This window comes from Cornus florida, unplaced genomic scaffold, assembly GCF_030987335.1.
Source record: "Cornus florida cultivar Cherokee Brave unplaced genomic scaffold, ASM3098733v1 CherokeeBrave_3.0.0_Hap2_Chr04, whole genome shotgun sequence".
NCBI lineage: Eukaryota > Viridiplantae > Streptophyta > Magnoliopsida > Cornales > Cornaceae > Cornus > Cornus florida.
The window spans coordinates 3,924,266-3,939,229 of NW_026775574.1; the positions used below are offsets into that span (position 1 = coordinate 3,924,266).

At 35.8% G+C, this 14,964-nt stretch overlaps 2 protein-coding genes across 2 annotated transcripts; both read right to left on the reverse strand.

Moving 5' to 3' along the window:
* Positions 1–748: 748 nt before the first annotated feature.
* LOC132302538 (multicopper oxidase LPR1-like) lies at positions 749–5,391 on the reverse strand. Its single transcript, XM_059799431.1, has 3 exons — positions 5,060–5,391; positions 2,242–3,699; positions 749–1,071 (listed from the first exon to the last, which is right to left on the reverse strand). The coding sequence occupies exons 1-3, from the start codon at positions 5,267–5,269 to the stop codon at positions 1,018–1,020; spliced, it is 1,722 nt and encodes a 573-aa protein (XP_059655414.1). The 5' UTR covers positions 5,270–5,391; the 3' UTR covers positions 749–1,017.
* A 7,024-nt stretch (positions 5,392–12,415) lies between these two features.
* Positions 12,416–14,964, reverse strand: LOC132302539 (heavy metal-associated isoprenylated plant protein 37). The gene is made up of 3 exons (XM_059799432.1): positions 14,529–14,964; positions 14,282–14,357; positions 12,416–13,808 (listed from the first exon to the last, which is right to left on the reverse strand). The coding sequence occupies exons 1-3, from the start codon at positions 14,565–14,567 to the stop codon at positions 12,613–12,615; spliced, it is 1,311 nt and encodes a 436-aa protein (XP_059655415.1). The 5' UTR covers positions 14,568–14,964; the 3' UTR covers positions 12,416–12,612.

A 14,964-nucleotide genomic window follows, 5' to 3' on the forward strand; every position in this document is an offset into this window, starting at 1 on the left:
GAGCTTCTTCTGATGACCATTAAAAATGATCATTTTCAGCGGATGCTTAAATTTTCTTGTTGGAGTTGAAATTATGAATCGTATTTTTCTGAGATTTGCTAGACAACTCGCAATTAGAAACATTATGACACTTGGTTTACCTGGTGATAGTCTTTGTGGTGATAGTCTTTGTGGCACAGTAGAATACACCACACTCAACTGGCGTCTGCACTGTGGTGGTCCTGTCGGTGACACCATTTTCAACACTGTGCACATGATACACGCGTGCCCTTTTACCTCACACAATCACACACACACACACAGTGCCCTAATTGTATTTAATAACACAATGCATGTCCACCCAAATGGTATGGGTTGCAACCTTGTTGGGTTAGCCTGTTCCTAAAAGCTTGGCTAAAAGTCATCAAAGAATGCCACTGAGCTTCAAAAAGAATTATAATACTTTCTCATGTGTACGTGACAGAAAGTGTTGGGAGATTCTCAGATTTAGATATATTTCATATATAAAAATAATTAAAATGAACAGATATTAGAATTAGAGAAAGAAAAGAAATTTATGGCATGTATAATATATATTGAGGAGAGGCACAAAATTGTGTTTTTCAACATGAGATTCGTGATCTCTATGAGAACGTTCATAAAAGAGACAATCCTAGACGAACCTTCACAATTGTTAAAATCTTGAAGATAAAAATAAATATTTCAAACATCGTCCTAAAAATATTTATTTTTCTTAATCTTTAGATCATTAGATGATAATATGATTATGATGTTCTCTTATATATAATAAAGACAAATGTGCTTATAAACATTAATTACAAAGCTTGTCGAATACGAGTAATGATAAGAAATCTTATAGTCGAATTTATTCGACTGATTTTATATAAGTATGAATTAACATCTTCATGATGTCAGTTCTTCTAACACGACTCTCAATCCAAATAATATTATTCAACATTTCCTTCTGTTGTATAGTTTCATCCCTTCAATTGGGCTTTCCATTCTCTGTGGGCCTATTCAACGGATCAACTTCAATGGCCTCATCATCACATTATCTTCATGATCCAAGATCTGAGTTAAAGCAAAGACCAAAAATGAGTTAGAGGAGAAGACATAATTTTTCATATTTATAACCAGACTTGGGCAACTAATAAAGCTCTAAACCCCAACATCTAATGTTGTAAATAATTTTCTTTGTTGCCAAACAGAGTGAGAGAAACAAGAGTGACTTTGGAATTTGTGGGCCTGTAGACCCGTGAAGTAGGCAAAAGGACAGATTTGAGAAACTTTTTGTTTCACAACACCCGTGACACTGTCATAGTGTTTGGGGCCTCTCCTTGGTATCAACAATGCCACTTCCTTGATTTTCTCAAATCTCTTCTTTGCATAATCTCATTTTCTACTCACAAAATCATGAAATGGAGGCAATAAATAAATAAATAAATATATATCATGATTCATCATTTGGCCGGTACGCGACGTATCAGTAGGTTTGTAATCCTTTTTCAAGAGTCCGATTCATTTTACACATTCATGAATCGATCGATTTAGACAATTTACAACGATATTTATCCGAATCTATTACACTGCAACCGATATTGCAATGTAATAGAGTAAAGTAGGCAAAAGGACAGATTTGAGAAGCTTTTTGTTTTACAACACCCGTGACACTGTCATAGTGTTTGGGGCCTCTCCTTGGTATCAACAATGCCACTTCCTTGATTTTCTCAAATCTCTTCTTTGCATAATCTCACAAAATCATGAAATGGAGGCAATAAATATATATATATATATATATATATATATATCATGATTCATCGTTTGGTCGGTACGCGACGTATCAGTGGATTCGTAACCCTTTTTTAAGAGTTCGATTCGTTTCACACATTCATGAATCAACCGATTCAAACGATTTAAAACGATATTTATCCGAATCTATTACACTGCAACCTATATTGCCAACCGGAATATATATACTTATAATAGCAAGTAGCAACTACTACCTATAAAAAGTAGTACTAAGTATTTATAAACAATAAATGAAAATGATGTTCTAAAAAAATAATGATGTTCTGATAAAAAATATATATAGTATATCTGAAATTGATGAATGAAATGAAGGTATGGCAACTACTACCTATAAAACATTAAAACCTAGTACTATGTATTTATATATCCCATCCAAACAATCTCCAACTTACGTGATGCATAGATAGTAAAAAGGAGGTATGAAATACTTACGTGGCAGTGGTACACGTAACCAGGCTCAGCGGTTGCATCAAACGAATACGATGCATTCGAGTGTATGTAAGCAAATCTCACCAAAATTTTCGTAACATAACCGGGGGTCATCTTGTACACGTTCTTCCACCCTTTCTCATGCACCGGCACCGCAATCTTCTTGCCACGTGCGTACTTGCTTATTTGGCACTTGATCGCATCGTTGAATTTATTCATGCAATCTCTAAACTCGTCCACTTTCACTATCTCCGTCTGATCAAGCACCACAAAAAGTCCCAGATGAATATGCACCGGGTGATTATCCTCCGTCAGATTGATCACGTTCCATACCTCTGTGGCCCCCACCTTAGGCGTCTCAGTCGCCGGTGCTTCGTATGATTTTCCATTCATGTACAAATGTGTTGGCTCATCAATGTCGCTTGCGTACTCGTACATAGCAATGTATCGTGTTAGCGAAGCACTGGATAAATCCGGGGACGGGTATTTTATCAACTTAGCTGGAACCCGCCACGTGTCGACCTCACGATTTTGTTTCACTACAAACTTCATGACTTTACCGTTTGATTCATTGACCGGGTCTCCGGATGGGTAAGGATAAGGTGCATCATTGGCTAGGATAACCGAATCAGATTTTGACTCTGAGAAATCAACGATCACATCAGCAATCTCAGATGGGGCTAGGAGGATTTCATTTACCATCAACGGTCGTTCATTGTAGACTGAATCAGATGCCACGTGGATGAATCCTAGGCCGTTGGTGAAGAAGAACTTAAAGAATCTAGCATTACTAGCGTTGATGATGCGGAACCGATACTTTCTCCGCCGTACGATCATGCGGGGCCAGGCTTTGCCATTGACAATTATTGCATCACCGAAATATTCAGGCTGCCACTGAGGGTGTATGGTGGGGTTATTTCCTGTGGAATTCATGTATATCGAACCATCGGTGCGAAAGCTACGATCGAAGACCATCAACGGTCGATCGTATTCCTCATCAAATGGAAGTCCGAGTGGGGCCTCAACATCAGGATGGCGTACGATGTAGGCACCGATCAGACCAGCCAAAAGGTTGACTCGGGTCAACCCCATGGCATGATCATGGTACCAAAGATTTCCTGGTTGTTGATTATTGTGGTAGTGATATTTTTTCTTGGTCCAAGTGGGCCCCTTTTCTTTAAATCCAGCAGTGAACCAAGACTCCGCGTGTCCATCGCTCTCAGGCTCACCGATGTTTCCGTGAACATGGACTACAGTAGGAATTCCCTTATTGGTGGAAGGTATTGCTGTTGGGATGGTTGGGTCCCACGGTAGTATGTGCTTTTTAGGGAGGTGATTCTTCCACGTCACATAAGTGTCGATCCCGTGGAGGGCCTCGATGGTTGGACCAGGAACAGTTGCGGTGTGCTTGGTTGTACCGTAGGCAAACACTGGAGTTGGAGGGAGATCTCTATGGAATTTCTGTAAATATTTGATCAAATTTCAATCATTCATCAAATGCACAAAAGAATTAGGGTTTAAGTACTTTTTTAAACAAAATATTGTTCAATGCAATCCGTTAGATTTCAAGTAATGAATCAAATATTTTTCCAACCATCCCAACCAGAACAATTTAAATCGAGAATTCAACTTACTACAATAAGGACATAGCACATAGAGTCTGAGACGATAAAAGTATAAAGATTAATACAACATCTTATTTCGAGAATGTAATATTCATTTTATCAAAAAAAACTACACTAATATACTGCTAAATAAAAAATGTAACACACTTATGTTATTGTTACATTTTCGAATTAATTGAACTGAATGGTCCTGACCCCAATATGTATCGGAGAGAATTTGTTCCCATGGTTGTAAATTTCTGATACATCTTTTCATGTAACTTTTTGAAAAAGAAAAAAAGGTAAGAGTTGTGGAGATTAGGTTTGGACTTTAAAATGAAAGAATAAAATCCTGAATGTGAAGTGGAAGGAAGCTTCATAAAATCATAAAAGGAATTGCAAAGAAATATATATATAAAAAAGTAAAGTACATAATTTTCTTTATTCCAATATTGTGTCATTGTGGATGGTCAAATGTATATAGTCTTGTGCAAAAAGATTATTCTAATTTTAATCTCTTGACCTAATTAAACTATTAGACACTAAATAAAAATAATGTGTTGCCGGCCTCACATATACCATAAGCATGATCTGTTTTATCGTCCAATACGTTACTTTTTTTCACGTTCAATATGTGATTCGTATCGATCAGTTTATACTGACTTTATTCGAACCCGTTACACCGCGACTAATATCGCGACCATTACCGATACTAAGAATCATAGTCTGTATGACATACAATTCTAACAGGATAGATATCAAAAATTCGCAATTTGGACCCTAGATATTTTTTAGAACAATGTTTGTCCTGTTAAGTCGGCCAAAACCGAAAAGACACTGCAGCACAAATGTGTTTTGTCAGCTTGGACCAATTCCACCCAACAAAAATGGTCTTATTTTCAAATGTCGATGAAAATAATTGCATAACAAGAAATTATATCTATCTCCTAACAATTGAATCTGGTTAAGGCAGAGTCCAGAGCTCAAAAAAAAAAAAAAAAAAAAAAAAAAAACCACACACACACACATATAATTTTCATAATAACAGGGTATCCTATCAAATTCAAGTTCATTGAAAGTCAAGAATGCCTCAAAACACACACACACACACACATACACGAACTTTAGGATAATAATGGAAAACTCTGTTTTGCATAAATGAGGACACCAATAAAATAAAGAGAAAAAAAAAAAATAAATAAAAAAGAGTAAATTACCCATTTCTTATGGAACATGCCAATCTTGAGTGAGTTGGGCATGGGGACACCATTGTCAAGACTGAAACCTTTGAGTTTGGGCATGTCTGGAAGATCATCAACAAACATTTCCAACTGGGATGGACTTATCAGCATATCTTCTGCCTTTGTAGTCATGTGAATTCCCAACAAAGCTATACAAATCACATAAATACACATGTTTCTTTCCATTGCAGCCTTCTTTTGCTCCACTGAACATACACACACACAGTAACAGGAGAGAGAGAGAGAGAGAGAGAGAGGAGCTTATTTGTGATGAGAGAGAGTTGGAATGGGTGGGTGAGAGCAGTGTGTTGTTGATATAATAGGGTTTACATAATCAAAGAGAGAATCGTTAGTGTGAAAATGAAAGGATGACAGTGAAGCAATGGGTGGGCTTAGATGTCTCCGAAAAAGTATGGTATAAAAAAAGCATGTTTGAATTCCGAGAGATAATTCATTTTTTACTTTTATGAGATTTCTTGTCTGCTTCTTTTATTATTTAATTTGTTTTGACCTAAATTATCCTTTTCTTAAAAGTTATTTACTTCATATTTTATTTAGAAAGACAATAATTGCTACATTTAATCAAATAATGACAGCGATTACGCCTTAAATATATCATGGAAAGTAAATTATGGATATCACCATATCTGTCTACCTACTGCCTTCGTAATTCGTAATTATGAGGAGGGTAAAGGCATGTTGAAACTAGTTGACATGAGGTTTAATAAGTAGGTGGTGTAAGACTGAGCCTCGGAGGGTCAAGGCATGCTAAAACTAGTTGGCATGAGGTTTTAATAAGTAGGTCGTGTCAGGGGTGTCGCATGGTCCGTGCACGAAACTTGAGACCTGTGTCAAATGGAGTAATGTTATTACGAGAATTCTCTAGTAATATTGTATGGGCTCTCCTTATTTAGTTGGATTAAGATAGTTTATTGAGATATGTGAAACATCATATGAATTTTTTGACTAATTTTTTAATATCATAAGAAAACTCTCTTGTATTACTCAAAAGAAACAATTATGTGAGGAGAAGACATTAAAAGACCATTTTTAAATTTCTCTAAACAGATTTTTTATTTGGTACTAAAACAATAATAAAAAACTCTTTACTAACAGAAATTATACATGATCTGAGAAATATCGATCCCAACCAATCATCAATTTACACACAAGCAGAAAAAGAAAAAAGGGAAGGTTGAATCTATCAAAATCTAAGTTCAGCACATATCATCATTGGTGATGCAATCACCACATATTTTCCATTGCCCAAATTTTCAAATGTGAAAGCTCAGGTCAAGAAGATAATGAAAAACAAAAAGTTTGACAATGATGCCCATATGTGAAAAGTTGTATCAGACAAGGTTGTCCATTTTAATTAATTTAATCATCCTAACTAACCACTCGTGGTCATAGCCTACCAAGTTCCTTTGAAAATTCTCTAATTCAAAGAATTATCTTGTTTGGATTTACTCCTACTGAAATATAATTTACTTCTTATTTTAATCCTTAGAAGTGATGAGAATGAAATTTATTTTTGCAAAAATCTAGTAACATCCACATAATAAATATATTTTTCGAAATGATTAAACTTTCAATCTAGCAATATAATTTTAAAACATTTAGGAAACAAATCATCTCTAACAAAATCTCTCTTCGACTCCGCATTCTTCAAATCTTAGTCCAATTTCAGCCACGAAAAGAAACCCTTGTTTTTAATTCCTGCCTCCCAAAAAAAAAAAACTTGCATATTGTTCATTGCTTGAAGGGAATGTAGTCAATGAGATGTTTGTTTGGCTAAAACAAGAAAAAAAATATTCCAGATTGCCATGGAGTTTAGGAATCAATAAACCTAAATAGAGCCCCAATTCAACTTCCAAGAGCTGGATACATAAATTCTCATCATAATTATGCCTAATTTGGGGCCATTCTTCTCTCATAGCGCATGCCATCATATAAATAAACATTTCTGTTAAATGAACTGTTGCCTGTTGGAAGCGCCTAGTTTCTATCAATGGATGCTCCTTATTGTGATTTTTTGACACTAATTTACGATTTTTGTTTTTAAATCAATCAAAGCAATAGATAATGCACAAATTGTCCATCTTAAAGAGCAGATGTTGAAATTATAGAAAAAATAAAATAAACAAGATCAAACTGTTCCACATAAATTATGATTTTTCATAGTCTATCTTGACTGAGTACAGTTATAGATTTTTTTTTCCCTTTTTATTCTGTTTGTGTGGAATGAAAAGAGGGTACGCCTTCACTAGGTAATTCTTCACAAGGGACCGTTAGAATATGGCTATCAAAGTCCTCCAAGTCTTCTCATTTGTTGTTATTTGAGATCATTTTGATTCTTTTCAGATGCCAAAGTGTAAGTAGGACAGTGAACCATCAAGTGACCAGAAAAGTCTTTCCACTGCTTGGTCAGGTTTTGACTTTTCAATTACAATAGATAGGAAGGTCCCCACATATAAATCAAAACTACTGGTCATGTATATCCTTGTTAATCCAATCAAATTGCCAACAACCATGTTTGTTGTCTTTGCTTTGCAATATCGGATAGAATTAGATATACATAATTTTACCATCGAATATGAACATCGCATATGAGGGGGTATTGTTTCTTTATTTCAAACACTAAAATCTTCTAATCACAATAAAACAATTTTATCGTTACGAATTACAACTATTTGTTTACCAGATAAATAAAAGACAATTCAAGAGAATCAATTTGGTACAAAAAGGCTTGTTTTTGGCAAAAAATTTACCGTTCATACTTTTTGTACGAAAACTCGAACCCTCATCATTCACTTTAAAAGACAGTAAAAATATCATTAAATTACAAGACCCTTAGCGAAAAGAAAAGTTAATTATACAAATCATACACACCAAAATAGGAAGTCCTTAGCCATGTGATATGATCATATGCCACAATTTAGTGGGATTCCTATTTTAGCCGGGATTGGCTTGATCAATGATTATTAATAAGTGTTCAATCATATTTTTTTCTTTTTTTCTTTCCTTCTTATTTTTATTTTTTATTTTATGTGTGTGAGAGTAAGCTTCACACCACTCAACTCCACACACTCATTACTACATGTATGATTTTCTTTCCCCAATTCTTTTTGTTGTCACTTTAGAAGTCTTTGATCTATAAAAAGGTAGCTTTTGAGTTGGCGCTTAATTATACGTTTATCTACTTCTTGAGTAGATAAAAGTAAATCAAGCCATTGTGGATTCCCACGTGTGAAGCACTTGCACTCCTACTGATAATTCTGAACAAAGTGCATGCTTTTACCCAACTCTCATCTCTCCGAGTGGTGGCAACAAAATGATTAAGGAGAAGAATCTACAATTATCACATAAAAATTGACCATTATTGGTGTGGATCAAAGAGACTGACAATGATATTATGCAGCGCATGAGAGGTTTTGCACATAATCTAATAGTTAAAATTGAATTGATAAATAAGGTTCACTAGTAATGATATAATTTTAACCCTTAAATTCTGTACAGAACCTTTTCTGCGTTAGAGAGGATCCTTGTTCCAAAGACAATCCAAAACAACAATGGAATTTTTTTTTTTTTTTTTTTTTTAATTGGCAACATTGGTTTTAATTAATCAACAAAGCATGAGACTCATTGGGCGATGTCTAACACTACATCACTAGACTTTTGGTAGGTAAAGCAATGCACCACAATGGTTATTGGTATGCTCAATAAATCAAAATATACCGTTCCACTTAGTTGAGGGGATAAATTTTTAGATGGTTCCGAAATCATTGGTCTCGGACAATCATAATTGGACACGTAAAATAAAATAAAAAAATAAATAAATAAAGCTTACATATTTTCAACACGTTTGCTAAGGTGTCCAGTAAGAATTGACATAGGACCAATAGTTCCAGAACCATGTAATAACTTGTCATAAATAGGACACGCCCCATTGAATGGGGTTCAAATCACCTCTCCTTTGAGGAGAGCTCATAGGACCAACATATCATATTTTAGTTGGGCTGTCAAGCCTGTCATAGTTTCACAAATGTTTTCTTATGTGACTGCCATATAAAGCTGGGCTAAACTAGGCCTCACTGAGTGGGTGTCAACCGGGCTTGTATTGAAGCCCAGGGTTTGTTTTTAACAGAATAAGTTCTGCTGGATGGACCTCAGCCTGGCCACTTTGTCTAATGAGCATACATCTAATGAGCATACAGAATAAGTTCTGCTGGATGGACCTCAACTGGGCTTGTCTAATGAGCATACATCTATTCAGAGAATAAGTTATGCTGGATGGACCTCAGCCTGCCCACTTTATCCTTGTTAATCCAATCAAATTGCCAACAACCATGTTTGTTGTCTTTGCTTTGCAATATCGGATAGAATTAGATATACACAATTTTACCATCGCATATGAACATCGTCTATGAAGGGGTATTGTTTCTTTATTTCAAACTCCAGAATCTTCTAATCACAATGAAACAATTTTATCGTTACAAATTACAACTGTTTGCTTATCAGATAAATAAAAGGCAATTCAAGAGAATCAATTTGGTACAAAAAGGCTTGCTTTTGGCAAGAAATTTACTGTCCATATTTTTTGTACGAAAACTCCAACCCTCATCGTTCACTTTAGAAGACAGTGAAGATACCATTAAGTTACAAGACCCTTAGTGAAAAGAAAAATTAATTATACGAATCAAACACACCAAAATAGGAAGTCCTTAGCCATGTGATATGATCATATGCCACAATTTAGTGGGATTCCTATTTTAGCCGGGATTGGCTTGATCAATGATTATTAATAAGTGTTCAATCATATTTTTTTCTTTTTTTCTTTCTTTCTTATTTTTATTTTTTATTTTATGTGTGTGTGAGTAACCTTCACACCACTCAACTCCACATACACCCATTACATGTATGATTTTCTTTCCCCAATTCTTTTGGTTGTCACTGTAGAAGTCTTTGATCTATAAAAGGTAGCTTTTGAGCTGGTACTTAATTATAAGTTTATCTACTTCTTGGGTAGATAAAAGTAAATCAAGCCATTGTGGATCCCCACGTGTGAAGAAATTGCACTCCTACCGATAATTCTGAACAAAGTGCATGCTTTTACCCAACTCTCATCTCTCTAAGTGGTGGCTACAAAATGATTAAGGAGAAGAATCTACAATTATTATATAAAAAGTGACCATTATTGGTGTGGATCAAAGAGACGGACAATGATACTCTGTGGTGCATGAGATGTTTTGCACAGAATTTAATAATTGAAATTGAATTAATAAATAAAGATCAGTGATAATACAATTTCAACCACTGAACTTTTTTTTTTCCATTGGAGAGGTTCCTTGTTTCAGAGACAACCCAAAACAACAGTGGTTTTTTTTTATTTTGTTGGCAACATTGGTTTTAATTAATCAACAAAGCATGAGACTCATTGGGCGATGTCTAACACTACATCACTAGACTTTTGGTAGGTAAAGCAACACACCCTCATATGCACCACAATGGTTATCGGTATGCTCAATAAATCATAATATACCGTTCCACTTAGTTGAGGGGATAAATTTTTAGATGGTTCCGAAACTATAGGTCTCAGATAATCATAATTGGACACGTAAATAAAAAAAAATTAAAAAATTAAAAAAAAAAAAAAAGGGCTTACATATTTCCAACACATTTGCTAACGTGTCCGGTAAGGATTGACACGGGACCAATAATTTCAAAACCATGTAATAACTTGTCATAAATAGGACACATCCCATTGAATGGGGTTCAAACCACCTCTCTCCTTTGAGGAGAGCTCATAGGACCAACATATCATATTTTAGTTGGGCTGTCAAGCCTGTCATAGTTTCACAAATGTTTCATATGTGACATGCCATATAAAGCTGGGCTAAACTAGGCCTCATTGAGTGAGTGTCAACTGGGCTTGTATTGAAGCCCAGGGTTTGTTTTTAACAGAATAAGTTCTGCTGGATGGACCTCAGCCTGGCCACTTTGTCTAATTTATGAACATACATCTATTCAGAGTCTACAAAGTCCTCAATCCAGTATTTGCAACCAATTTGAAGTTTAAAACTTTTGGCCCACTCTCTCTCTCTCTCTCTCTCTATATATATATATATATATATATCTTACTTATTTAATTAAACAAATGATAAAAATCTAAGGCATAACATTATTTTACATAAATAGACTGTTAACAACTAAACCAAGTGTCATAATGTTACTAATTCTTGGAGGGTTAAAAATGTCTTTTACAATGGTAAGAGGTAAGAGATGACTTAATCCTTCCCGTAAAAAAGTAGGATGAAGGTCCTGCTTTTAAATAAAGATGCAATGGTACTAATGTACTATGGGGTACGGCGTACACAGTATTTTGACAAGTTCAATAATAGTGATAGTATATAGCAGTGATGAAAACAATGTATGAGATTATTTGTCACTCTCTTCCTAGAAATATCTAAATGCTCACTACTACACAAGAGCTTCGTCTGATGACCAATTGCTCAATCCAAGTTGCTGGCACTGTTACATGGAAGTCCCTTAACCCGTGGACGTTTTGAAAATAGTAGAAAGTGTGTGCAAAACGAACAATTTTTATATGTATCGGAACTAATCTCTGACAAAAAAATGAAAGTGTGAGGCAAGACGTAAGACCCTAAAATGGGGTTATTACGATGTCCCACTTTCTCTGTTTTGGATGTTAATTACCCCCCTTAGGTTTCATTAGCATGGCATATACATGTCAAAAACATCTGAGACTGTCCTGAATTGTGTAGCCATACTTGTACAAACAAAGCTTTTGTGATCATAGTTAGTAAATCTCAACTTGCATCATATAAAAGATTGTTGAGTCTTGAACACTAGTACTTCAACTATGATGATAACAATCACAGTACATACCCTTTGCTTGACCTGGTGATAGTCTTTGTGGCACAGTCGAATACACCACACTCAACTGGCGTCTGCACTGTGGGGGTCCTGTCGGTGACACCATTTTCAACACTCTGCACATGATACACGCGTGCCCTTTTACCTCTCACACACACACACACACACAGTGCCCTAATTGTATTTAATAACACAATGCATGTCCACCCAAATGGCCACAGCCCCTGCATCATGTTTAGTATGCCTCTGTACCAGTGCAGTAACCAATGCCACACCTTGTCTCATGACAGAAGAGTCACCAACAAAATGAACACACTCAAAGTTGACTCTGTCTAGGCTCATCAAAACCATAAAGTAAAATATATTATTAATGAACAATGTAACGACTATGTCCTCAAAGCAATAAAACAAAGTGTATATATATATATATATATATATATATTAATCACTCATTTAAGTTTCATATATATTAATATTGTAGAACCACAAACCACAAGATCAAATCAGTCCTGAAACAAGAACAAAATGACAGAACTGAATAATATAATAGAAACCATCATCTAACAACTTCACAATAATAGATAAATAAAGATTCATCACTGAAACACATCCCCATCTTATCCCCAACCCATTCACATGATAGAGCAGCTACTAGTATTCTCATCACTGAACATATGAGTTGCTTGATCACCATTGGAATTGGGCTCACTGTAGGTGTTGTAATTGTATGGGATGGGGTTATAGTTGTAATTGTAGTAATAACCAGTGCTAGGTGGAATGAATGGTGATCTTTGATACATCGTCTGGGGTTGTTGTGGTGGTTGTTGCTGCTGCTGCAGGGCTAGCCTGTTCTGCATGTTCATCATCATTGATGCTGATGGATACCCATTCATGTTCATGTTGTTCATCATCATGGATGATGATGGATGATGACCTCCTGTTGCAAGACCACCATTTGGGATTCCATTAGAAGAAGGCCCTTGGAAATTACCATTGTTTGGTTGAACTTGAAACCCTCCCAAAACATTGGAATTGGAATTGGGATTGCCTCCAAGAGCAGCAACATTTACATTGTTGGCCCCATTTCCATGAAAACCAGCAAGACCCATCATGGCATTTATGTCATTTGATCCCCTTTTGCCTTCCATAGGATTATTGATGTGTCCTCCTGATCCTCCACCCAAATGGGCATTGTTCATTTTCAGAGCTGCCATGGTTTTCTGATCAATCCCACCTTGGTTAGGGTTAGGGTTAGGGTTAGGGTTAGGGTTTGCCTTCATTCCCATGTTCTGATTTGGGTTGCCTTTCTTTCCAACATTGCCATTCATTTTGGCATTGTTGGAAGAAGCTGCAGCAATGCCTCCAACAGCAGCTTTATTGGCATTGTTTGCCTGCAAGGCAGCTGCTTGTTGCCTGAGCAGCCCCAATTGGTTTGCTCTCTCCCTCAGAAACCGCAGATCGTCGTCTTCATCGTCGTCTTCGTCGTAATCATCATCATCAAGATAGTAATCATCATCTTCTGAGACAAGTGAAGCAGCAGGGAACTTCTGCTGGTGCTGCTGGTGTTGCTGGTTCTTGAATGCTTCAAGCCCCTTCATCATATTCATACTCTGCTTTTGGGCTTTGATGTTCTTGTCGTTGTTGTTGTTGTCATCTTTGATGCATTGGACCTTTTGCTTTTGGCTCGGGTTGCTGCTTTTCTGTTGATGAGACCATAGCTCAGCATGCTTACCTGCTCTGACCAATTTCTTGATCAAAGTTGCAGAATCTACACTCCCTGAGACTGTCACTTTTTGCTGCTCTGCATCTATGCTTACTTGGTAAACACCTTTAACAAAAATGGTCAACAAACATACATACATGAATATACAAATAAATCAATTTGTATATGATCAATTTCTAGACTTGGACTAATGTGAGAGCAAAAATGGAAAACAAAACAGCCACAAATATACAACTACACAAAATAAATCAAACTATATATGATCAATTTCTAGAGTAATATGTTAGATTAAGTGACTCCATTTCAGGAATTGTACAAGGATTTCACCAATTTCTGGTTCAGAAGGAAAACCCCATACTTATTTGAAGATAAAATGGTCAGTACTACAGAGTATGCCATTGTTAAAGTCATTAATGTCAAGAAATAAACACACCCTCTTGGTGAATAATACCCATTAGAGAGGGGAGTCATCAAACACTATTCACAGTCAATCAGACAATTACAAACAAAAACAACATTTAAAAAAAAAAGGAAAGAAAAAGTAAAAAATTGGGAAAAGAAAGTGGAAAAGTGAGCACCTTCAATTCTCTGAAGAAGTTTTTTCACTTTTTGCTTGCACCCATCACAATGTATGTTCACTTTAAGAACACAAGTCTGTAAAAGGGGAAAAAATAGAAGAAACCAACCAAGAGCAAACAACAACAAATAGAAATTTTTTTAAGGAAAAGACCAACACCCAACTTTTCTTTGCATTGTTTATATATATACATGTAAGTAAAGAAGACTTAAGAAAAACAGACAAAAATGTGTTTTTTAGAGAAAAACCTGGATCTTGAGGAGCTTAAAGTCTTCATCTTTAGTCATTTCTTCAGTGCTGTTTGGAATGAAAGATGTCTCACTCTCTGAGCTAGGAAAGAAAGGGAAAAAAAAAACTAAAAGGAACTACCTAAGCTAGTGGGGGTAAAAGGGCGTTGGTTGGTTGCATGTGAATTTCTAAAACAAGAGATTCTTCTTTCACTCTTCCTCTCCAGTTCTCAGAAACAAACAAAGCAAAAGCACATGGGGGTGGTGTTTTTGAGTACAATGCAAATACAAATTTAATGCCAAGACAAAGTGGAGAAAGAAATAAATCACATACAGAAAAAGAGAAGAAGATACAGATAGAGAGAGATGAGAGTCAGAGGGAGAGTAAAAGGTGGGAGAGAGGAGAGGAGAGAGAAAGAGAGAGAGTGAGAGGAGAGAGAGAGAGAGAGTGGTGGAG